Source organism: Pseudophryne corroboree, chromosome 10 (assembly GCF_028390025.1).
Source record: "Pseudophryne corroboree isolate aPseCor3 chromosome 10, aPseCor3.hap2, whole genome shotgun sequence".
Classification (NCBI taxonomy): domain Eukaryota; kingdom Metazoa; phylum Chordata; class Amphibia; order Anura; family Myobatrachidae; genus Pseudophryne; species Pseudophryne corroboree.
Genome location: NC_086453.1, coordinates 357,788,187 through 357,814,984, shown reverse-complemented (window position 1 = coordinate 357,814,984; position 26,798 = coordinate 357,788,187). Strand labels below are relative to the sequence as shown.

Below are 26,798 nucleotides of genomic sequence, written 5' to 3'. Positions count from 1 at the left end.
TCAACTAATTCATGAGGTATTGAATTTGTTGTTGATTCCCTCTAAGGCCTTGGCTTTATTACACATTTTCCCTGACAAAGTATTGCCTCATCAGAGATCTCTGTTGGGACATATATGTATAGCTGCTAGAGCTGCATTAGCTCAGTGCTGGAAGCAACCATCTCCTCCCTCCCTTTCTCTGGTTGTTAAAAAGATTCAATTTCATTATACTATGGAAACTGAATTTATGCCCTATTCATCTCTGGCATCCTCAGCTATGGTGAAATGGATGGCTTGGCATGAATATGTGTCGGGTGGTGCAGGAGCCTCCTCTCCATCTTAGATGTATCTAGACACCTTTTTTTCTCTATATGTCGAACCACATTTATGGTGTTATTACCTACTGTTTCGTTTTATAGTATGCCTAATGCTTACTTGTATAATTATTTCTTATTGTGTATGTACTCTCTGATTAACATGCTCGTTGTATATGTATGTTTGATTTGTCTGGATTATTTGCTACCTCCCTTTTCAATGGTTTTGTTCCCCCCTCTTTTTCTTTTCTGTATCCTATTCCCCCATAAAAACAATTAGCATTTTGTGCTCTTAATAAAAATTATTGATGATTAAAAAAACATATTTCAGGGGAATTCAATTAACTGTGGTAACTTACTATGGCTAAAGTATCCCACGGGGATTATCCAAGTAGCCCCTAAAGCCAGTGCTATAGTGGATTTTTTCACCTGAATGGAGGCAGACAAAAAAAAATTCCCTGATAACTGACCTGAGAAAAACTTTGAGAAGTGATGTGAGAAAAACCATGAGAACTGACTTATTTTCACAATCAACCCCATGAAAATACATAGATCTGGCAACTTATCCCAGATCCAAGGGTTTTTACAAGAAAACAAGTCAGATTTCATATATCAAAACAGGGCTTAAATTTAGTTGCCAAATATAGTCCAACGGGGAAAAAAAAGGTGTAGTTAAAGCCCATTGTTTTAAGTCAATACTTAATGGGCACATTTGAATTACCCACTTAAACTGTGCCAGTAAATTTGCTGATGGATGACACACAGTACATGTGGTAAATTAAAGTCCCATTTCTCTTGGGACAGTCCTAATTCCAGCTGCCTAGCAGGGGGGGTCCTATTAGAAAGATGTGGGTTCTTGCTGTAAATGTATGTTGGCTGGAAGAATCGGGGAGTTGTACAGTAATTCAATAACATTTCAATCGAAAATGTTGTAAGGTTACATTAAAGTAAATCACAAAGTCTCTTTTTCTCTGTGACATTAATCTTCATCTATTCCTTGTCTCTATGTCATATATCAGTGGGATAATAACATGATATGTGGGTCATTGTAGTAACTATGAGTCTGCTGAGTGAATGGCAACAATAATCCCTGGTGGGTGACAGAACCACTCACAGATCACACATGTATCTCACACTCTTTATTCAACAGTAACCTGCAAGAAATGACAATTACTTTATCTGTTGATCCGGTTTTAACAACAGATCAATATAAATGTACAGTAATATATGTGTTATTTATTATTAGGATTTATCATTTGCACATTGTCAGGAAGATCTGGTGTATTTATGTCTATTTGTATCTCAGACTTACAGTAGGGGCTGATCTGAGTCACACGCTGCGGCCGCTTCTGTTGGTGTAGTTGTGTCTGTGACTATATGATAATGCGGGTAATAGCCCTTCCCCTGGTCTACAAGCTGCGTCTGACTGTGCCAGGACTGAGACGCTGACCTCCAGCATCTGTAGACACTGTAACACCGCTCAGTACATCATTACATGTCACCATCAGTCACACCATAGACACTTACCCCATCCTATGCTAGGTGCAGAGTTTCTATCTGAGTGTGACCTCCAATGTGAGTGTATAAACATCTATATACACAGCCACTTCCCTGACATACAGATGTGTCCTCATACACCTCTCCTATATCCTGCCATGTATGGCACGGTTTGGCATGCCATAGAGTCAGAGATTAGCCATGCTTTATTATGCTACTTTATACATATTCTATTATGGGGAAAAAAATGTTTTAAATCCATCCACTCGCTGCATGTAGAAAAAAGTTTAGCAGTGGTATGTATAAAAAAGGTGTAAGTGGACACATCTGTACCTGCAACACTTCCATGACACTCTCATACATACCACCCAACATTCTCCATGGTGAAGTACACCCTGCACCCATATAATTATACTTGTCACTCTGCTGTCCTAGGACTGGCTGCAGAGCTTCAAAAATCACAGGGAAAGTGTCGCCGTGGCCATTATCCCTGTGATTTGTGCAGTAAAGATTTTCACTGGGATCAAGGTGCAGGTGCCACGTTCTCAGAGACCTGCGCATTCAGAGCAAACTGTGGTATGAAGCCAGAGTCTACCACACTGCCAAAGAGGAGGTGGACCATACAAAACCTCTATACGTGCCCCCTCAACTCTGAAACCACACCTGGGAACACCTAATACATTTTCTTATTCTACGTTTGTGTGTCAAAGCTACATCAACTGTGTACAAACACAATCAGGATGTATGTACTGTGCAATTTAGACACATGCACAGTATAAAGAAAATGGTTAACTGCACCCGACACAGCATGTGACTCAGAATCAGGCCCTTATTACTCTCTATGAGCTGCAATAAACATTGCTGCCTCATAGTCAGTAAGGTCACTATCTGTTGTTTTTTTATGGACTGCACAATGATCAATAACAAACCCTTCATCAGTGAGAACTTTTCTTGCAAATTTCTCATCATATCTGAACACATGTATCTTGTCCTGCCCAATTATCGCATAAGTTGTATTTAAAGCCCCTATTAATATCATGTGTCCTTCAGGTTTTAGTAGCTTCACAAATTTTCTGAAATTATTTATATAATCCTCTTGGTCTTTGCTGATGAATTCCAGCATCCATGCACTGATGACACAGCCTGCTGGTGGGAGCACCTCCGGGTCTGTGAGATTCTCATTGTCAATGTCACATTTCATGATCTTTGCTATTGTTGTCTTCAATGTCATGTCTTTGTCCTGACACTGGTCACTGAAATATACAAACACAATAAAGTTCACTGGGATCTAGTACTAGCCATGCTACCACATGATAAAGAGGATATAGTTTTATAAGGAGATTGAATTGGTGGGAAGGTATAATTTATGAAGGCATTGTTTGTTTTCTAGAAGGGTTCATCAAAAGTTTTAGAGATTGGGCATTATTCTACACTTTCAATCAGACACCACTTTAATCTTTCAGGAGCATTTTATATGGCAATGGTGGGAAACAGGTGGCCATTGGATACCTCTATCTGGAACACTCAGCTCCTACCTGCTTTTTTCTCTGCTTAAAACAAAGCTACAATCAATTATAAAGCAGAGAATAAGACTGAAGATGATCAGAGCATCATATCTCTTTATTGTTTATCCTCATACAATATAAATAGTGTATGTGGATCTTAAAGCATTTGTGCCACTTTTGGGTTAGTGGAAGCAAAGAACCAAGGAGTCTGCAGTCTTGATAAAGTTCCAGTGCATTGTGGGATGAAACGCGATTACAATATCACTCACTGGCTTACCTCAACTACATCACCAGCACTGGGAGATACGCTGCTGTGACTGAAACTATCCCGGCACTGTGGTCTGCACTGGCAGCGACAAACATCTGGCAACTAACCAAAATAAACTAAATGCTTACCAGCACTGTTACCTGCCTGGGGCGGTGATATCCTCTCCACCAGGAGAAGAGGAATGGGGGCTTTATCACAGTGGAAGGATCACTACACGAGTGCAGGGGTAACGATTACAGCGGCCACGTTACGGTAATCAGTATTATGTGCCTGAACCAGCATTGACTAAGCGGAACATTGTTACCAGTAAAAGCCTGCGGGTGCAGTGAGGTCATTCATTTATTTGGAAATTCTGGTGCAACAAAAATGCTACTTAGTTGCAAAAGATATTAAAGCAACAGTTTCACAGTATATTGCTACCATAGAATAACAACACTAGGGAGCAGTAAGGATCATTAACTAATACCAATATAACTAGAGAGCATTAAGGACCACTGATGAACTGTCTATGTCCTGCAAGTCACCAGGGACACTTAATGAACAAGTCTCCTGTGATTATATTTGTGAGCTTAAATCACAGCCTGTTGTAATCATCTCCGGCATAATTCTGTCCACTGATTCCATGTACTGCAACTACAAATATATTCTTAAACATCTTGCCTCAATATGCCATGTAGTGGGAGATCCCTGGTGTGAGTGATCTGACAGGTACCGAGCAACTCTGTTTTAATAGGGCATCTATTTTTGCTGAAATGCATCTTATTTGCATCACAATGTAAATAGGATGCATAAGCACGATCGAAGTCGAAAAGATTTCAGTACAGTATATTAAGAGCAATATTACGGTAGCAGTTTGCAGAAGATAGCACGCTCCTGCACTTAGATATGCACAGGAACAGAATATTAATATTACACTGTTTTTACTGTCCTTTGATATTGGGTGGGAACCCAGTGGAGACCATCTGCACGTGCACCTAGACCAGGCATCACCCACCTATTCAAACCAACCAATGACACCTCCTGTACTGTAAATGACCATCCCTTTGACCTTTGGGTAAAGAGATTATAGTTTCTATTGTATAATGAAATGGACAAATGTATAAAAAGCCAAGCTGCCTGGCCGGTCACACATTTTCTGAAAGTCATCTATCTTGATTGACCGAGGACCGGGTGGCGCTTGCAAACTAACATATGTATCATTGATTGTAGCCAGTTTCTCTTATTGTGAATTGTATTACTATTGTAACCCCCTGTTAGTAAATAACTGTTGGTGGGTCAGATTCCAACATATTTATATACAATTTGTTTTGTGTCCCTTTCCTGCTAAGGTTTAAGGTGTATTTCAGCCACATGTGTAGCTGCATTGTGCTTACAGCGTGTTGGTGTGTTAGTGTACGCAAAGTGTGTACTTTGCACGTCCGTTGCAGCGTGTGTACGCAAAGTGCGTACACAGTACGGGCCTGTGTATGCTAACTGGGTAAAAGTACGTAGGTTAAGGATTATATCCAGCAGCCGCAGCGGCTAAGGTTTTAGTCTAAAAGGTATAGCTTTTCTGTCCTGTAAGTTAATCAGCATTAACAGCAGACACTGCTGTAGCATTTCATGTGCAGATACAGCCGCAGTCGCACACAGAATATAGACATGTCACATATCATTTTACTCAGCATAAGCTGTTTGTGCGGCATATTCACATTGTTTTAAATAAGATGTATTTTAATGGAAAAGTTACACGTAAAGACACTCAGCGCTATGAGTCACGCCACGGCATGGTGTGACTAGAGGGGCTGTTAAACATGCAGGGAGGCTAGATGTGAGTGAACACTTCTTTATCTTCTGCCCTTCTGTAAGCAAGTAATCTTACTTGTGTCACGTCCCAGTTACAGTAAGCTCACACTGGAGGACTTTATTAGCTCAGTACTGTGGATTAACCATATACTGTATTAATAATCTCTGAATTTTCTATTATCCTGTAGTGTTAAAGTTATTTCTGATACCCCTTGGTGTGCTGGGAGAAACTATTTATTTTTCTTGTTTAGAACAATCCCTCCCTTTCATGCACCTGAAAAGTATTACTAAATTGCTTGAGCAGCTTCCATATTATATTCCTAGTTTACTCTCTACAGTGCATCATGTATAGTAAATGGTTGTGCAAGAACTATTGGTTGCAAAGGAGCTTTCAAAAGTATAGAGCTATCAAGTCACCAAGTAGGGTGACTCTTATCATGGAGAAAGAAGGAGGATCTGACAAGACAACCGACACTATAGTAGATATTACCGGAAAGTGAGTTATTACATTTATTTACATGAAATCATTTTGAGAATATGCCTTATAGGACAGGGTGTGAAATGTTTGGCTGAGTTGTTGTATTATTTACCATCTAAGTGGCTCACAAATTATTTACCCTAGATGTTTCCACATTACTAGCCATGGTGGGATTCAGCCAATGATAACAATACCATTTGGCACAAAGGATACAGTATCTTTCTGAATAATTTTGAAATAAATTATATTTGGTTATAGTGGAAAGCATAAGTCAGAACCAAGGTAAATACATTAGAGATGTTAAAGAAGAAAATTAACTGTTATCTACAGTATTTGTCATTTTTTAAATAATTTCTATGCAAGCACAGCGACTATTATCTTTCACAAATTATCTTGTTGCTCTTATATTCCACTAAGGCCATATACCTATAAATGGGGTCATTCCGACCCATTTGCACACAGCGATTCTTCGCTGCGGTGCTTACTGGTCAGAACTGCGGCTGTGCAGTGGCCAAAATGCGCACGTTCATCGTTGCCCAGTGACAGTTGTCGCCGGGAAACGACCAGAATACAGAGGAAAGTATTCCCGGATCAGGCAACTTGAGTTCCAGTGGGTTCGGTATAGTACTAAACAGGACTGTGCAGTGATTTTTTTGTCCCTGCAGACTCAACCATGCCTCCTCCAGGCACTGGTTAGCACTCAGGAGAGGCGGAGCTGGTGGATGAGCAGGTGCAGTGCGGCAGCCACTCCTTCTGAAGGTAAAAGCTGCCAGCGATCAGCAAAGTGTTCTTTTGGTGGGGTGCCACATATATACCAGACTGTCCCCTCCATAGCTGCCTCATTTAGAGGTCAATTTATTCAAATTATTTTTAGTAAAATAATATGAAAAGGGGTGTTTTCTTTTTTCACACCCTTTCACATTATTTTAGTATCACCTGAATGTCTTAAAGGACATTTGGGGCAGTTTTCATGAAACCCTCTAGTTCACATTTTTTTTTGGAACCCACATCGCATTCCCCATACTTATAATGGAAAATACGATGTGGCCAAATTTACAAAAAAAATAATAATAATGTGAACAAATACTGCAGTGTGCCCTTTGATCATTTTGCCTACTCAAGCTGGTGAGATTACAGGGCAGCACTGTGATAGGCAGTCATTTGCTTAGCTTCCCCTGCCCTTGTGGGTGGGGGCAGCCCATGCTCAGCAGGACATTGGGGTATTTTTTATGAAAAATGCCTGATGATGTTGCGGAGTGTCATTGCAGTGACTGAGCTTGATTGTAAGCTGTATCCCTGCATGCGATAATTGATACATCCCTGCGATATAATCAATTATCCCAGTGCAAGTTTGGGCAATTTTATTACATGACATCCGCATCCAAGGATGTGGATGGTGATAAATAGGCCCCTTAGTCCTCCCTACATATATCCTCAATTTTCCCCTGCAAAGCTGTCTCTCATTACCCCTTCTAAAACTCTCGACCTCAGTCAGTTCCTTCCACATAACACTGAGCCTATTGCAGCATTCAATTACCTCAAGGCTCACCCACTGACCCCCCTCCCACACAGTTCACTCACTGACCACTCAGAACACACTGACCTAACTGTACCAAGTACAGAACTTACTGTCCACCTTAGGGACACCCTCACTGTCTCCTTGCAACATTCCCTTTCTCCTTCACAGTCTACCATGTGTCACCCTTGACCCTTTCAAAGTTTACCTCATAGCCCTCTCCTTTCCTCTATTATCCACTTCACAGCACCCCCCTTCCACAGCCCCTTCTAACAAACACCCCTCAGCACGCCATAACCCTTTCAATGTCTACCTCACATCAATACCCTGCTCAGGCCCCATCAGTGTCCACCCCACAACACTCTTTCTCCAACACCAGTCCACAGAAATCTCCGTGGTTCCTCCAATAACCACCCCTCTTCAGCACAAACAAACTTTCCTGCTCTACTTTTACCTAGTCTCCTGTGGCTGCTCAGCTCTTCTTGTCCAATGATGGCAAGCTCCCCAGCAGTGGCACACAGCAGGCCGATGCACATGTGTAGTCACACCTGACTGTCAGTGAGAGAGGAGCTCAGGGAGGTGGAGCAGCTCTTATTGTGTTATAGTGCAGAGCAGCCAGGCAGGGAGCATCCTCTCTACATACCTCCTTCCTGCCTCCCACAGCTGGCCATGTGCAAGCAGAGCATGACTGCATGTGGCTCAGGAGCTAAGATAGCAGATGGCATTATGCCCCCCATCCCAGCCCGCCACTGGCTGCATCCCACCTATAAAAGTAGATGCCAGTACTTTAGATGATCTGACCTAATAATATGATCATTCATTGACCACAAGAGGTCAAAAACGAACACCCAACAGAATGGTTTCTCATACTGCAGCCAGACACACAACGGGTTTGTGCTATAAGGCTCCTTTTGATTAATTCATGTCTATATTCTGCAAAGAGCAACTTCATGTCCCTCAGTAAAAGTTTTTTTATTTTTACCTATTGCTCTCCTTCAGAAGAGAAGAGAAGAAGAATCCATATGGATTTAGGAGGATGAATGAAATAGAAATCCAGGGATTTGGGCAAGTTGTTTATTTCAAATGAAAGAGTTACACAGTAATGGGATTAGTAATATTATCTAAGTCTGGTGAAATACATATAACAGTAGACCATGGAGGTCACTCAGATCTGATCATTGGGCTGCGTTTTTTGCTGTCCTGCATTCAGTTTGTCACCACCTACAGGGGGAGTGTATTTTTGCTGTGCAAGTGTGTGATGCTATGTGTACGCCGAGCTGCTAACATTCTGTGTGTGCAGTCTCTGCGCAGCCCAGGACTTACTCTTCCAGTGCCATTGTGGCCAGAGATGACGTCAGACACCCTCCCTAAAAATGATTGGGAATGTCTGTTTTTATTTCCAGAACAATCCCAGAAAACGATCAGTTACAACCGACAAATGGCTTCCTCCTTTCAATTACTTTGCAAACTCCCATGCAAATGTATTTTTTCGTACCATTCCGTCACTGACCGATGATCCCCGTTGTTGTTGTCCAACGCACATGCACATTGCGGTGCATATGCATGCGCAGTTAGGATCTGATCTCCTGCTGTGTGAAAACGCACAGCAGCGATCAGTTCTGAATTCCCCCCAACGGAATGAGCTGTACAACAGATATTTCTTTCATCCCAGGATAAATGAGGCCCAGTGTAAAGCATTTGGAATAGGTTACTGAGTACTGACACTGGGTTACTCTTGATAGATATTTTGGAAAATATGTTTTCTTACCTGTTTCCTTCTGTACATTTAATATATTCCATTACGTGAGACCAATCAAATGCTCCTGTATGTGTGTTAATCCATTTGTTCAGCTCCGTAATACATTGCTCAGAGCACTTCAGCACAAGGATCTCTTTGAAATATCCACTGGCTGTATATAGATGATGAATGAAGGATCCAATACTGATGTCAATCAAAAGGTCTCCCTTAATGTGACCTGCAGGGAAAGACCCCAGTGATTACAGAGTGTAATATACTGTAACATGTAGCATCTACAGAACTCTACTATGCATCATTCTGTAATGTCCTGTTACAGGTAAAGGTGTGCAGGTTCAGATTTACTCTTTTTTTTTTTTTGCTACATTTGTTTCAAGTTCAGATTAAGCCAGATTTATCTTATTGGTCAACCAAAACAAGTGAGAACCTGCACATCCCTAGATACAGGTAAGCCACTTCCTCACAACACACCTATTGCTGCTTTACTGTAATGTATGAGGTATGTAAGTACTTATTTGATCAGCATTTCCAGTAACTGGAGCCACCTTTCCAGTATATACACAGACATTTACAGACTTCAGAAAAGTCCATAATGTGCCATAATGTTATCTCTTAGGAAACACGCACACTTAGATATCACTGATGCCTGGTGTGTATGAGTTACCAGTTCTCTCTGCTAGTGTCTATTACAATGCAATGCACCTAGGGGGTGATTCCGAGTTGTTAGCTCGCTAGCAGATTTCATCTGCATTGCACACGCTAAGTCGCCGCCCTCTGGGAGTGTATCTTAGCTTAGCAGAATTGCGAATAGAAATTTCTTAGCAGTTTCTGAGAAGCTCGAGACTTACTCACAAATAGCGATCAGTTCAGTCAGTTTCGTTCCTGGTTTGACGTCTCACAAATGCCCAGCGTTCGGCCAGCCACTCCCATGTTTCTCCAGACACTCCCATGTTTTTCCCTGAAACGCCTGCGTTTTTCCGCACACTCCCAGAAAACGGTCAGTTTCCGCCCAGAAACACCCACTTCCTGTCAATCACACTATGATCAGCAGAACAATGAAAAACTTTGTTACGCCGTGAGTAAAATACCAACTTTTGTGCTAATTTTTCTTGGCGCAGGCGCCCTGCGTACATTGCACATGCGCAGTTTGCGACTAATCGCTCCGTAGCAGAAAAGAATAACGAGCGAACAACTCGGAATGACCCCCGAGCCCGTACCAGGAGAGTGTGCTGTATATCTGTGTGCAAATGAGTCTCTATGTGAAGCACAACAGAACTTGGCATGGAAACAAAGTGTTGCTGCAGCATTGTAGATTTAGAAACTCATTACCTAAGCACAGGCTTGTCCGAGGGTACTGGCAGAGACCTGGGCCAGCTGGTGAGGGGGATGAATGCCCCTGTCCATAGTGTATGCATAATGATCCCCATTCATTTTTTTAGTCAAACCTCCAGGATTTGGCCACACCCCCTGTATCTTCCAGGCCCCATATATGTTTTACCAGCCCTTCCCATCTCAGCTCTACTCTAGGTAGGAAACTTTTTGAGTATTGTTTTTCATTCTGTTATGGGGACAAAGCAGCTTAAGGGGGGCTAAAACTGTACACCCTCCACCTGTTACTTCTTCACCAAACCCAGCAAACTCTTCTCCTAGGCCTACTTTCTCACACTCACTGTTTACCCCATCTGTGTCACCCTTGTCTATCTGCCCCTCCCATTTAGAATGTAAGCTCTCATGACCAGGGCCCTCTACCCTCATGTGATTTTCCTTCTTTTACTTAAACTATCTTCTACTCCGTACTCCCTGGTGATGGTACAGTCCCACATCCTGCTCTGGTAGCATCATGGTTGCCCTGTTCCTGCCACTGTCCTGACTTTAAGCTCTGAGGGGGAACCCAGATGGTGTAACCAGAAATTACATCCAACAAGGGAACCAGCTGGTGAGTTACAGTAGCTTGCACATGGGCTGGTGGCTACACATAGGTGAGGAGATCCTGCATCATGTCTTGGGGTCTGGTGCTATGCAGCCGGGGATCCTGTGACCCTGGAGAAAGACCTGGGATTGCCATGGCTGCCAGGGATTCTCCAACTCTATGGTAATACCCCCCTTTTTACAGTGCACTCTGTCCTTTATAAAGTGTGGTAGGGAGGAGTAATGATATTAATTTTATGTCAGAAAGGGGGGGGGGGAATTGCCAAATTGCTGCCTTGTCCTGGGTGATAAAAATCCTAGTTCAGTCCCAGGTCAACCCTACATACTTTTTAGTTGGTCTTCTCTGAGGCCATTTCAAATGCTCTATTTGCCCTTCTAGTCCTTGTCATCTGACTGTGTGATTACACAGGGTTCTGCAACACTCACTCAATACACTGTAACTACAGTATGTAAGTGGGCAGATCTAATGATATAATACATACAGATGGAGCCTCGCTCATCTATCCGTCTCTGGCGTTTGGCGTATGGCATTACTGGTGAGTGTAATACTAGTGATCATCCACCAGATTTTGCTTTTATAAATCACTGTTGCGCATGCATGTGGTGTCCAATAAAATACTATAGTGTATGAATCATCATTGTACATGTGAGAGGTCTCCATTGAAATACACTATAGCACAAGAACTACTTTACTGTACAGTACTGTATGTTACATAGACATGTCAGTGACAGATATAATGATGTAATGTATATTCCTAACACTCAATGGCAATCAGTATGTACTGTACACAGTCATGTTCCATCAAAGAAAGAGTCATAGGGAGTAATTCAGACCTGATCATTGCTGTAAATTTGTTAGCAGTTGGGTAAAACCATGGCCCTCATTCCGAGTTGATCGGTCGCAAGGCGAATTTAGCAGAGTTACACACGCTAAGCCGCCGCCTACTGGGAGTGAATCTTAGCTTCTTAAAATTGCGTCCGATGTATTCGCAATATTGCGATTACTAACTACTTAGCAGTTTCAGAGTAGCTCCAGACTTACTCTGCCTGTGCGATCAGTTCAGTGCTTGTCGTTCCTGGTTGACGTCACAAACACACCCAGCGTTCGCCCAGGCACTCCCACCGTTTCCCCGGCCACTCCTGCGTTTTTTCCGGAAACGGTAGCGTTTTCAGCCACACGCCCCTGAAACGCCGTGTTTCCGCCCAGTAACACCCATTTCCTGTCAATCACATTACGATCGCCGGAGCGAAGAAAAAGCCGTGAGTAAAAATACTTTCTTCATAGTAAAGTTACTTGGCGCAGTCGCAGTGCGAACTTTGCGCATGCGTACTAAGCGGATTTTCACTGCGATGCGATGAAAAAGAACGAGCGAACAACTCGGAATGAGGGCCCATGTGCAGTGCAGGGGGGGGGGGGGGGTAGGGGCAGATATAACATTTGCAGAGCGTTAGATTTGGGTGGGTTATTTTGTTTCTGTGCAGGGTAAATACTGGCTGCTTTATTTTTACACTGTAATTATGATTGCAGATTGAACACACCCCACCCAAATCTAACTCTCTCTGCCCATGTTATATCTACCTCCCCTGCAGTGCACTTTGGGGGGTCATTCCGACCCGATTGCATGCTTTAGTTTTTCACAGCGGTGAGATCGGGTCTGAACTGTGCATGCGCTGCAACCACAATGTGCAGATGCATCGCTGCCCGGTGACGGGAAATGCTGGGCAACATGAAGCCTTACGAAGAACATGATTGCAGAGTCAATCGCAAGGTGATTGACAGCAAGAAGGCGTTTCTGGGTGGCAACTGACCATTTTCAATGAGTATCGTGGAAAACGCAGGCGTGTCCAGGTGTTCCGGGACCTGACAGGCTAAAGTGATCGCAGCAGCTGATTAAGTTCAGAGCTACTCAAAACTGCACAAAAGCTTTTCTCATACGTCCTAGAGGATGCTGGGGACTCTGTAAGGACCATGGAGTATAGATGGCTCCGCAGGAGACAGGAGCACTGTAAAGCTTTAGAATAGGTGTGCACTGGCTCCTCCCTCTATGCCCCTCCTCCAGACCTCAGTAAGTTCCTGTGCCCAGTGGAGACTGGATGCACTGCAGGGGAGCTCTCCTGAGTTTCTCTGAAAAAGCTTTTGTTAGGTTTATTATTTTCAGGGAGCACTGCTGGCAACAGGCTCCCTGTTCGTGGGACTGAGGGGAGCGAAGCAGATCTACTTAAATGATAGGCTATGCTTCTTAGGATACTGGACATCATTAGCTCCAGAGGGATTCGGAATGCAGGTCTCACCCGGCCGTTTCATCCTGTAGCCACGCCACCGTCCTCCTCACAGAGCCGGAAGCTGGGTGAGTATAAGAAGAAAGAAGACTTCAAAGGCGGCAGAAGACTTCAGATATTTATGCGGTAACGCGCAGTGGTAACTCTGCGCACCATTGCTCCCAGCTTACACACACAGGCATCACAGTAAGGGTACAGGGCGCAGGGGGGGGCGCCCTGGGCTGCAAAAATATACCTCAGATAAGACTGGCAGAGTACTTACATATACTGTAGAGGCTATATAATTCCATATCCCCCGCCAGTATAAAGATTTCGAGCGGGATTGAAGCCCGCCGTCGGAGGTGGAGCTTGATCCTCCAGCACTAACCAGTGCCATTTTCTCCTCAGCATTCTGCAGAGAAGCGGCCCCGGACTCTCCCCTGCTGTTAGCTAGTAAAGAGAGCCAAAACGAGGGGAGGGGGCACATTATTTGGCGCAAAAATTTGGTGTTTTTACACATATATATAAAAAGCGCTGACAGGCTGGGATTTTTGTCTCAGTGTACAGTGGCGCTGGGTGTGTGCTGGTATACTCTCTCTCTATCTCTCCTAAGGGCCTTAGTGTGGGTCTGTCCCCATAATATTAGGTATACCAATGTGTGTGGGGGTGTCAGTACGTGTGTGTCGACATGTCTGAGGTGGAAGACTCATCTGGGGAGGAGGCAGAGCAGATGATCGTGGTGTCTCCGTCGGCACCGCCGACACCTGGTTGGATGAATATGTGGAATGTTGAGAATGCTAATGTGACTTTATTACACAATCCATAGCTTTGACTGTGTCACAGGGCCCTTCGGGGTCTCAGAAACGTCCTCTTTCACAGGTAGTAGACACTGGTACCGACATGGATTCCGACTCCAGTGTCGACGATGATGATGATAAGTGGCACCCAAGGGTGGCCAAGAGTTTTCAATATATGATTGTTGCAATAAAAGATGTCTTGCATATCACTGAGGACCCCTCTGTCCCTGACACAAGGGTCTTCATGTTTAAGGAAAAGAAACCTTAGGTAACTTTTCCCCCATCTCACGAGCTGAACGCCCTGTTTGAAAAAGCTTGGGAAACTTCAGATAATAAACTGCAGATTCCCAGGAGAATTATTATGGCATAACCTTTCCACTCCCAAGACAGGTTACGGTGGGAATCCTCACCCATGGTGGACAAGGCTTTAGCGCGCTTGTCAAAAAAGGTGGCGCTACCATCCCCTGATACGGCAGCCCTCAAGGATCCTGCTGATCGCAGACAGGAAACTACCTTAAAATCAATTTATACACATACGGGTGCCCTACTAAGGCCGGCAGTAGCATCAGCATGGGTGGGTAGCGCAGTTGCAGGGTGGGAAGATACTTTGTCATCTGCCATTGACATCCTAGATAAAGATACCATGTTGTGGACCTTGGGTCACATTAAATACGCAGCATTATATATGAGAGAAGCTGCAAGAGATATTGGGCTGTTGGGTTCAAGAGCCAATGCCATGGCAATTTCTGCTAGACAGTCAAAGGACGGGTGATGCTGATTCAAAAAACATATTAAGACTTTGCCTTACAAAGGTGAAGTTTTATTTGGGGAGAGCATCGCAGATCTGGTTACCACAGATACCATGGGTAAATCTTTTTTGCCTTATGTTCCCCCACAGCAAAAGAAAACACCTCAATATCAGATGCAGTCCCTTCGGTCGCATAAGTTCAGAAAGGGTCGGGGCTCTTCTTTCCTCGCCAGAGGTGGAGGTAGAGGGAAAAGAGCACCTGCTATTGCTAGTTCCCAGGGACAAAAGTACTCTCCGTCCTCCACAAAATCCACAGCATGACGCTGGGGCTCCGCTGAGGGAGTCCACGCCGGTGGGGGCACATCTTCGACTCTTCAGCCAAGTCTGGGTTCAGTCGGACTTGGATCCTTGGGCGGTAGAAATTGTATCCAAGGGATGCAAACTAGAATTCGAAGATGTGCCTCCTCACAGATTTTTCAAATCAGTCTTGCTAGTTTCCTCCCCAGAGAGGGAAACAGTGGCAGCTGCCATAAAGAAACGGTATCATCAGTAAGTGATTATCAAGGTTCCCCTTATACAACAGGGGAAGGGGTTTTATTCAAGCCTTTTTGTGGTCCCGAAACCGGATGGATCGGTCAGGCCCATTATGAATCTAAAATCCCTGAACCTATATCTGAAAAGGTTCAAATTCAAGATGGAATCTCTCCGGGCAGTGATCTCCAGCCTGGAATAGGGGGATTTTTATAGTGTCACTAGACATTAAGAATGCATACCTTCATGTCCCCATTTATCCTCCTCATCAGGCGTACCTGAGATTCGCTGTACAGGATTCTTATTACCAATTTCAGACATTGCCGTTTGGGTTTTCCACAGCCCCGACAAGGTAATGGCGGAAATTATGGTGCTCCCTAATCTACCAAAGTCGCAGTTGGTTCCAACAACTCGACTGTTGTTTTGGGGCATGATTCGGGACACAGAAAAACAAAAGGTCTTTCTCCCAGAGGTAAAATCCCAAGTACTCCAGAACAAGGTCAGAGACCTGTTAAAGCCAAAAAGAGTGTCAGTTCATCAATGCACTCATGTATTAGGGAAGATGGTGGCGGCCTAAGAGGCCATTCCACACGGACTTTTCAGTGGGACCTTCTGTACAAGAGGTCATGGTCCCACCTGCACATGCATTGGAAGATTGCCCTGTCCCCCCAGGCCAGGGTCTCTCCTGTGGTGGCTCCAGAGTGCTCACCTTCTAGAGCAGGGGTGGGGAATCTCAGGACCGAGGGCCGTATAAAGCCCTCAAAGCCACTTGATCCGGCCCAGCGAGGCTCACCAAAACTAGAGGAGATGCCGAGTGCCCACTGAGATTTTACCACCAGCCGGTGCCCGACTCAGTAGCAGCCGAAGGCAGGAGCTCACTCCTGAGCTTCAACTTCTGGCTCAGGCAGTGTACATGTGTGGCTGTGCGGCGCTTTGGGAGAGATGTCATGACATCTCTCCCATAGTTCCGAGGAGAGGGAGGGCAGCGGTCCGGCAGCAGGAGCAGGGCTAGTGAGCATTGCATGTTTTTTTTACCTTTTAATGTGTGTGTGTGTTTAAGCGCCACTACTAGGGGGCATATTTAATGGGGCATAACTACAGGGGGCATATTTAATGGGGCATAACTGATGGGGCATATCTAATGGGCCAAAACAACTGACAGTGGGCATATCTAATGGGGCATAACAACTGACTGGGGGGCAAATCTAATTGGGCATAACAAGAGACTGGGGGAAGGCTAATTTTTAAGTTGATCATTTTTTATGGCCCCCAAAGGATTTTATAAATATCCAAATGGCCCTTTGTAGAAAAAAGGTTCCCCACCCCTGTTCTAGAGGGTCGCAGGTTCGGCTTTCAAGATTGGGTTCTTGTGACCACGGAAGCGAGCCTCCGAGGATGGGGAGCAGTTACACAGGGAATCAATTTTCTGGGAATATGGTCAAGCCAAGAGGTTTGCCTACACATCATTGTGCTAAAATTGAGGGCCATTTACAACGGCCTCGAACAAGCCGAGAATTTTCTTTGCAACCTACTTGTTCTGATCCAATCAGACAACGTCACGGCCGTGGCATATGTGAACTGCCAGGGCGGGACAAAAAACAGAGCAGAAATGGCAGAAGCCACCAGGATTCTTCGCTGGGCGGAAAATCATGTAAGTGCTCTGTAAGCGGTCTTCATTCTAGAGTGGACAACTGGGAAGCAGACTTCCTCAGCAGACACGATCTCCATCCAGGAGAGTGGGGACTTCATCAGGAAGTCTTTTCAGTGGTGACAAGTCGTTGGGAACTTCCTCAAATAGACATGATGGCATAACGCCTCAACAGGAAGATTTGGATGTATTGTTCCAGGTCGAGGGACCCTCAGGCAGTGGCGGTGGACAGCCTAGTGACACCGTGGGTGTTTCAGTCGGTCTATGTGTTCCCTCCACTTCCTCTCATCTCAAAAATATTGAGAATCATAAGACAAACAAGAGTGCAGACGATACTCATTGTTCCAGATTGGCCTCGAAGGGCCTGGTATGCAGATCTTGATCTGCTCTCAGAAGATCCGTGGCCCCTTCCTCTCAGGGAGGACCTGCTACTACATGGGCCGTGCGTGTTCCAATACGTACCGCGGTTACGTTTCACGGCATGGCGGTTGAACACCAAATCCTAGCTAAAAAGGGTATTGCAGAGGAGGTAATTCCTACTCTTATTAAGGCTAGAAAAGATGTACGGCGATACAGTATCACCGCATCTGGAGAAAATATGTGTCTTGGTGTGAAGCCAAGGATGCTCCTACTGAGGATTTCCAACTAAGACACTTTCTCCGTTTTCTACAGACAGGAGTGGATATGGGTCTAAAGTTAGGCTCAATTAAGGTGCAGATTTCTTCCTTATCCATATTCTTTCAGAAGGAATTGGCTTCTTTCACAGAAGTCCAGACTTTGGTAAAAGGAGTGTAAAAGGAGTGTTGCACATCCAACCTCTTTTTGTGCCCCCAGTGGCACAATGGGACCTTAACGTGGTGTTAAGTTTCCTTGAGTCACACTGGTTTGAACCGCTTCAAACTGTTGACTTGAAGTTTCTCACTTGGAAAGTGGTCATGTTATTGGCCTTGGCATCTGCGAGGCAGTTGTCCGAGTTGGCAGCCTTGTCTTTCAAGAGCCCCTATCTGATTTTCCATGCGGATCGAGCAGAGTTGATGACTCATCCTAAATTTTTGCCTAAAGTGATTTTGTCATTTCATATGAACCAACCTATTGTGGTGCCTGTGGCTATGGGATCCTTGGAGAATTCCAAGTCCCTTGATGTAGTCAGGACCTTAAAGATTTATTTAGCCATAACGGCTACGGTTAGGAAAACAGATACACTGTTTGTCTTGTATGCAGCCAACAAGGTTGGCACTCATGCATCTAAGCAGACTATTGGATCTGTAACTCGATTCAGCAGGCTCATTCTATGGCTGGACTGCCGGTACCAAATTCAGTAAAGGCCCATTCCAATAAGAAGGTGGGCACTTCTTGGGCGGATGCCCGAGGCGTCTCGGCATTACAGCTTTGCCGAACAGCTACTTGGTTGGGGTCAAACACTTTTGCTAAGTGCTACAAGTTGATACCCTGGTGTCACAACTGAGGGTTTAGGCTGATGGGAGGAAGCCTCAGTTGTAGGGGCTGAGAAGAAGTTAAACCTGGGAGGTTTAATCAGACCCCTGGACATGTAAGTGCAGATTGATTACCCGAAGGTGTGACCATGACAACCAGTTTAAAATTCTAAATAAAAGTTTATTTAACAGACTCCGTGAAATGACAAGCAGCATTCAAAGTAACTCAAAAACAGTGGCAAATAACACAGTTCCTGGATCACATAACCATAGGAGGTATCTCAGAGCACTGGTAGGTATAGAACAGATGTAAAAGTCCTTTGATGGAATCACCTTACCAAGCCTGGTTGTAGTAGTGGAGATAGCCGAGGAACATACCAGTAGTTGTAACAGGTGAATCTGTAACTTGAGTATGCTGCTGTATCAGCTGGATGGACCAGCTAGGTGGTAAGACACGGAGTGGGTGCTGAATGGAATCAGCCAGGTACTAAAGTCACGGAGTGGATGCTGGATGGAACCAGCCAGGTGATGAACACAGAGTGAATGATGTGAGATGCTATGGAGCGTAGAAACTGAATTGCTGATAAATGATTACCGGTGGTAGTGGATACTGCTGGTAAGATAGGTTCCGCTTGATCAGCACCGGTGTTTAGTAGAAGCTGAAATCAATTGAAAGCTGGCTGCTGGAAACAAATTATAGATAGCTGGAAACTAGGACAGCCACGAAAGACTGCAGAGTCAGGCTGCACTGCAAGATGGAAAGCAGGTGCGGGTCTCTTTGTGGATGCTGGAGATAGGAACTAGAACCTGGAGAAACAAACCACAGGAGAGAGAGACTGGAACAAGGTATGACTTTCAAAGCACTGACATCTATCTGGCCCAGACACAGGATACTTATACCTGCTGCTATGCAGGCATTGGCTAGGCAATTATGCAGATTCCAGAGACGGTGGATTGGAGGAATTGGAGCATGTGATCAAATCCAACATGGCTGCGCCCATGCTGGAACCTGAGGGGAAACTGGTTTGAAATAAAATGTGCAAACATAGTGATAATGGCGGCGCCAGCCGCGGAGGACAGGAGACGCCAGTTGACAGTTATATGCTGAGACCCTTGGAGGGCAGCAGAGGCCGCGGCAGGCATGATACACTATACTGAGAACCTGCAGCAATAACACAGGAATGGCGGCGGAGGCCGCGGAGGACGGGAGACGCCATGTTGGATTCAAACATGGCGCCGCTGTGATAGTGTCTCAGAATGACAGGAGGGATGTGCAGAGTGTTGACACAGATGAGATCCAGACTTGGAACGCTGGGCCAGTCTCAGAAGACACATAAACGGCAGGTAATGGCGTCCAGATACCCGGATCGTAACACCTGGTTGATGAGGACCTTGTGTTTTCTGAGTCGGTGCTGCAGAGTCATCCGCACTCTCCTGTGCATTCTGGAGCTTTGGTATAAACCCCATGGTACTTACGGAGTCCCCAGCATCCTCTAGGACGTAAGAGAAAATAACATTTTAAACCTACCGGTAAATCTTTTTCTCCTAGTCCGTAGAGGATGCTGGGCGCCTGTCCCAGTGCGGAAACATTCTGCAAGACTTGTATATAGTTATTGCATGCTTAAGGGTTAAGTTACAGTTGAGATCGGCCTTTGGCTGATGCTGTTTTGTCCATACTGTTAACTGGTTATTGTATACCATGTTGTACGGTGTGTATGGTGTGGGCTGGTGTGTATCTCACCCTTAGATAACAAAATCCGAGGAAAAGGATTACAAGCTTGTGGGGGAGGCTTGCTGGGACTTGTAGTTCTGCTGCAAAAAAAAACAATATTCTTTGATTTTTACACATGGCTATCAGCCCCCCATCTGCAGCCCTTGGATGCGGAGGACAGCCTCGGGCTTCACCCCTGTCCCTTGGGTGGCTGGAGGGTTGGACTCCTTGATTGGGGTTTTAATGCCACGGCCGCAGGGACCAGTATAAAAGTGTTCCCCCGGCTGTGGCATTATCTCCCCAGCTAGTGGAGCCCGGCGCTGGTTCAAAAAATACGGGGGACCCCTACACTTTTTGTCCCCCATATTTTATGCACCAGGACCGGATGCAGAGCCTGGTGCTGGTTCTAAAAATACAGAGGATCCCCTGTCATTTTCCCCCCTGTATTTTTACAACCAGGGCCGGCTCATAGAGCCCGAGGCTTGTTATGCTTAGGAGGGGGGACCCCACGCAATTTTGGGGGTTTTTTTTACCGTTTTTTGTACCGTCTGAAAAGTCTAATCCGGGACGCACTAATCCGTCAATTGGTCCATTTTTCGACAGCGGGACTGGCGAATCCATTTTTTTATTGAATATGTCGAATTCCAGCACCCGCCGGCCGGATTTGGACGGTCGAATTGTGTCTAATTTAAAAACGGGCAAAAAAGTGCAGCAATTCGCCTGGAATTGCATATACCCCTAAAGCTTTACAGTGCCCATGTCTCCTGCAGAGCCATCTATACCCCATGGTCCTTACGGAGTCCCCAGCATCCTCTATGGACTAGGAGAAAAATATTTACCGGTAGGTTTAAAATCGCACAAGCGATCGCACACTTGCTATGCTAAAATACACTCCTCCATAGGCAGTGACTATCTGATCGCACAACTGCAAAAAAACGCTACCGTGTGATCAACTCGGAATGACCCTCATGGTTTTGCCCAACAGCTAACAAATTTGAAGCAGCGATCAGGTCTGAATTAGGATCATAGACGCTAAGTTTAGCACATGAAAAAAATATATATTATTGACTTTAACAACTGCATAGAAATATATAATCTTAGATCCATCATAAAGTATCATTATTAAAATGTATTTATACAGTCTGAGCATTTTATACGGCGCTGTATAGAGAATATATTTGTCATGCACATCAGTCCCTGGTGTATATTTACTAAGTTCCCGATTTTGACCGGGATGGTGTTTTCTCTTCAAAGTGTCATCTCAGGAATTTACTAAACTCAAATCTCGGCAGTGATGAGGGCATTTGTATTTTTTTTTTAAGTCAAAGAAAAAAAATACGAATGAATACATCATCAGTCAAATACACCTGTTTTTTGATACAACTCTCTAATTTACTAAAAAGTGTATTTCACAAGCACTGCCGGCAATAGCCAAACACTGTCGTGAAAAAATACAAATCGTAAAAAAAAGCAGTTTTAAAACAGACCTGCTTTTTTTTACCGTGTTCTGATAGGCATGCATGGATCCATGAGATACATGCATGGTTATCAGTGGGAAGGGGTGGGAAATAGTGTAAAATTATAGAAAAAAAAATGTGTGGGGTCCCCTCTCCTAAGCAAAACCAGCCTCGGGCTCTTTGAGCCGGTCCTGGTTGAAAAAATATGAGGAAAAAATGACTGGGGTTCCCCCATATTTCATCAACCAGCATCGGGCTCTGTGCCTGTTCCTGGTGCAAAAAATACGGGGGACAAAAAGCGTAGGGGTCTCCTGTATTTTTTATACCAGCACCGGGCTCCACCAGTCAGAGAGATAATGCCACAGCCGGGGGACACTTTTATATAGGTCCCTGCAGCCCTGGCATTAAATCACTAACTAGTCACCCCTGGCCAGGGTACCCTGAAGGAGTGGGGACCCCTTAAATAAAGGGGTCCCCCCTCCAGCCACCCAAGGGCCAGGGATGAAGCCCGAGGCTGTCCCCCCCCCATCCATGGAAAGATATAAAGGAGAAAAAGATCCCCAGTGGCATGCCAATCCCACTCTCCTGGCGCTGTTTAATAAAATTTTATAAAAATGAAGGTTTTTTTGGTATAAATATATCTCATATAGATAAACAGCAGCGTATGTTTTGAAACTTGGTTAGGGTCTCTAGCATAAACAAAATGATATAGATCTAAGAAACATCGCCCTATTAATTGAATAAAATGGAATATATATATATATATATATATATATATATATATATAAAGATGAATTTTTATCAATGTAAAAATAAGGCTGTGAAGTTGTCAAAAATGAGGTCGGGAGACTGTTTATAAACAATAAAATACTTTTTATTTTAAACCAAATACTCCACCATGTGGAATATGGAAGTAAAACATATATATAAAATTTCTATGCAAGCATCAGACATTTAATAATTATAAAGCATTCCAAGATATGTAGATGACTGTTGTAACAGCTCAGATGAATATGCTATATTGTATTTAAATAAATACTACGTATCCTTTTTAGAGACAATGGGGTAAATTTACTAACATTCGTAATTTTCGGAAAAAGGTCAAAGTTCAATCACGAATGACATCGAAAGTGTAAAACTGCAACTTTTTGAATTTATTACGACTAATTTACTAAGCTGTAGTATTCGGGTTTTTCTTTTCTTCCGATGTCGATGTCATTCGTGTTTTTTTTTTTTTTTTTTTACGGCAGTGATTAGCAAAACACTGCCGACTTTTTTTACAATGAATCTCGGCCGGATCTGTGTGATCCGTGCTGGGGTTCATTTTTTTTTTATAAAAAATTAAACAATGTAAAATCAGAAAAAAAAATTGCGTGGTGTCCCCCCTCCTATGCATAACCAGCCTCGGGCTCTTTGAGCCGATCCTGGTTGCAGAAATATGGGGAAAAAAATGACAGGGGTTCCCCCATATTTAAGCAACCAGCATCGGGCTCTGCGCCTAGTCCTGGTTCCAAAAATACGGGGGACAAAAAGAGTAGGGGTCCCCCGTATTTTTAAAACCAGCACCGGGCTCCACTAGCTGGACAGATAATGCCACAGCCGGGGGTCACTTTTATATAGTGCCCTGCGGCCGTGGCATCAAAAATCCAACTAGTCACCCCTGGCCGGATTACCCTGGGGGAGTGGGGACCCCTTCAATCAAGGGGTCCCCCCCCCCAGCCACCCAAGGGCCAGGGGTGAAGCCCGAGGCTGTCCCCCCCCATCCAATGGGCTGCGGATGGGGGGGCTGATAGCCTTTGATGTAAATGAAAAGATATTGTTTTTAGTAGCAGTACTACAAGTCCCAGCAAGCCTCCCCCGCATGCTGGTACTTGGAGAACCACAAGTACCAGCATGCGGCGGAAAAACGGGCCCGCTGGTACCTGTAGTACTACTACTAAAAAAATACCCAAAAAAACACAAGACACACACACCTTGAAAGTATAATTTTATTACATACATACACACAAACATACATACATACTTACCTATGTTCCCGCGCAGGTCGGTCCACTTGTCCAGTAGAATCCAAGGGTACCTGTTGAATAAATTATACTCACGAGATCCAGGGGCCCAGGGTCCTCGTCGCATCCATTTATAATCCAGGTACTAAAAAAAAATAACAAAACGGACACCCGAGCCACGCACTAAAAGGGGACCCATGTTTGCACATGGATCCCCTTTTCCCGAATGCCAGAAACCCACTCTGACTGATGTCTAAGTGGGTTTCTTCAGCCAATCAGGGAGTGCCACGTTGTAGCACTCTCCTGATCGGCTGTGTGCTCCTGTCCTAACTGACAGGCAGCACACGGCAGTGTTACAATGTAGCGCCTATGCGCTACATTGTAACCAATGCTGGGAACTTTCTGCCCTGCGGTTGACCTAAAGTGACGTCTCCATTGATTCCAATGATGGGAACTTTGCAGTCAGCGGTTGAGGTTACTCGCGGTCAACTGCTGACCGCAAAGTTTCCATCATTGGATACAGTGGTGCGCCTATGTGCTACATTGTATCTTCACTGCACAGCCTCACTGACACTACAGGAGTTCACAGCCAATCAGGAGGATGCCACGACGTGGCGCTCCCTGATTGGCTGAAGGGACCCTCTTTGACAGGAGTCAGGGGGGGTCCCGGCAGATGGGGAAAAAGGTCCCATGTGTAAACATGGGTCCTCTTTCAGTGCGTGGTCCGGGTATGCGGTTTGTTTTTTTGCCAAGTTCGTGGATTACAAAATAAGGACAGGACACACTGGATGTAGGTGAGTATAATTTTAATTTCAGGTACCCCGGATTCTACGTGGAGACATGGACAGAGTCGGCATCTGAACATAGGTAAGTATGTGTGTGTCAGAATGTATGTAATAAAGTTGTACTTTCAAAGTGTTTGTGTCCTGTTTTAATTTGGGTATTTTTTTTTGCAGAAGAACTGTAGGGACCAGCGGGCCCGTTTAACCCCCGCATGCTGGTACTTGTAGTTTTCCAAGTACCAGCTTGCGGGTGGGAGGCATGCAGGAACTTGTAGTTCTTGTGCAAAAAACAATGTTCTTTTATTTTAAACTTGGCTATCAGCCCCCCCATCCGCAGCCCATGGATGGGGGGGACAGCCTCGGGCTTCACGCCTGGCCCTTGGGTGGCTGGAGGGGGGGGACCCCTTGCTTTAAGGGGTCTCCACTCCTCCAGAGTACCACGTCCAGGGATGACTAGTTAGTGATTTAATTCCAGGGCTGCAGGGACCTATATAAAAGTGTCCCCCGGCTGTGGCATTATTTCTCTGACTAGTGGAGCCCGGTGCTGGTATAAAAAATACAGGGGACCCCTACGTATTTTGTCCCCCGTATTTTTTGCACCAGGACCAGGCGCAGAGCCTGGTGCTGGATGATGAAATATGGGGGAACCCCACTCATTTTTTTCGTCTATTTTTTTCAACCAGGACCGGCTCAAAGAGCCCGGGGCTGGTTTTGCTTAGGAGGGGGGACCCCACGCATTTTTTTTTACGACTTTAAACTAAATTAAAGATGCACAATGAAACCCTGTATGGATCTCACAGATCCGGCCGAGTTTCATTGTGTTAATGTCGGCAGTGTTTTACCATTCGCTGCCGTAAAACACTGCCAAAAAATACAAATGTCATCAACATCGGAAAACACGAAAATGAAAAATATGACAGCTTAGTAAATGAGTCGTAATAAATTCAAAAAGTTGCAAATTTACACATTCAATGTTATTCGTGTTTGAACTTTAATCTCATTCTGAAAAATATGAATTTTAGTAAATATACCCCCCTGTCTCATTAGAGAATACATTCTAAATTCCCCAACACAAATCTGTGCACATGCAATCACTCACACTAGGGAAAGTTGGTCAGTATAGTATACACACTGTCAGTATAAGATACATACCCTCACTAAATACACGTTGTAAAAATTCCATTGGAAATATCATTGTATCATCTCCAAAGGCCATGTCTGGTTTGTTAGAAAAATATGTTTCCAGATGTTCTCTAGAATCAAAACCGTGTTCAGGATAGAATTTATGGGTGCTTGAATCCATCTTGTATTACTGTGTCACAGGCTGTCTGACGCTCATGTCTATTAATTTACTGGCTCAGGAATTCTGTTTATATTCACTAGGATCCAGTTATTTATATTCATCAGTAACCAGGATATAAGTGTTATCACATGATGGTTTATCAGCCTCAGGAGCTGTCTTGGTAATGCAGGTGACAGTGTGATCATCTCCTAAAGCAAAATAAATCATCATACTAATTATTTTTCAACTTATATTTAAATCTTGTAAAATATTTAAGCAATTTAATTAAAATATTTATAGTGTAAACACATACTGTATAAAGATGTTGGCCTGTCATTGTGGAATTAAAATTCAAAGCCATAGTCATCTGTTTGAAAAAAATAAATAAAGTTTGAACAGTGAAAGTAAAATACTAATAATAGATATATGCCATACACGATATAATTGTGAGCGAGAGTGGAAGCAGGTGGGGAATACAAAAAGAAGAAAAAGGGAAAAAGAGAAGTAAGATGAAATAAGAAAATATAAAAAAAAGAGTAAGTGCATATTCAAATAATATATTAAAAATAAAACATAAGAGATCACGGTCATGATAATCATAGTCCTTCAAATCTTTCCACTTTTCAGAGTAGTTATCAGTAAACCTTAATTTTGTTTCTCAGCAGTCTTTGTTATGAGTGAAGATAAGTGAGTCCCTTGCTGTTTTGGCAACCATGTATTTGGCTTTTTCAATCAGTATATTACGGTACCCTCTCTTGCATAATATGTTAGCTAAGTCCCTGCTTTGCATTATAAAGGTGAGATAATTGGAGCAATTTCTCCATAATCTTATAAACTCACCCTTCAGGACATTTTGTATTGGTGGTGTAAAGTGATGTATTTTGTAGTGAAGAAGGCTGTTGTTGCAGTTGGTTTCCTATATAAGTGAGAAAATAAATTTCCCTCATCATATATTAAGTAAAAGGCCTAGAAAATGAATGTCATAGGTGAATTTCCTGTTAAGCTTCATCATAAAGTCATGTAAGTTCTGTTCTGTTTCATTCAATATCAGTAAAATGTAATTTATGTAATGAATACACATTGTTATAAGTGTGGTAAATTCGTCATTGAAATTATTGAA

At 44.0% G+C, this 26,798-nt stretch overlaps 1 protein-coding gene across 1 annotated transcript; it reads right to left on the bottom strand.

Annotated features, from left to right (window-relative positions):
* Positions 1–2,622: 2,622 nt before the first annotated feature.
* Positions 2,623–25,699, bottom strand: LOC134965644 (nicotinamide N-methyltransferase-like). The gene is made up of 3 exons (XM_063941980.1): positions 25,549–25,699; positions 9,111–9,318; positions 2,623–3,043 (listed from the first exon to the last, which is right to left on the bottom strand). The coding sequence occupies exons 1-3, from the start codon at positions 25,697–25,699 to the stop codon at positions 2,623–2,625; spliced, it is 780 nt and encodes a 259-aa protein (XP_063798050.1).
* Between the last annotated feature and the right edge of the window lie 1,099 nt (positions 25,700–26,798).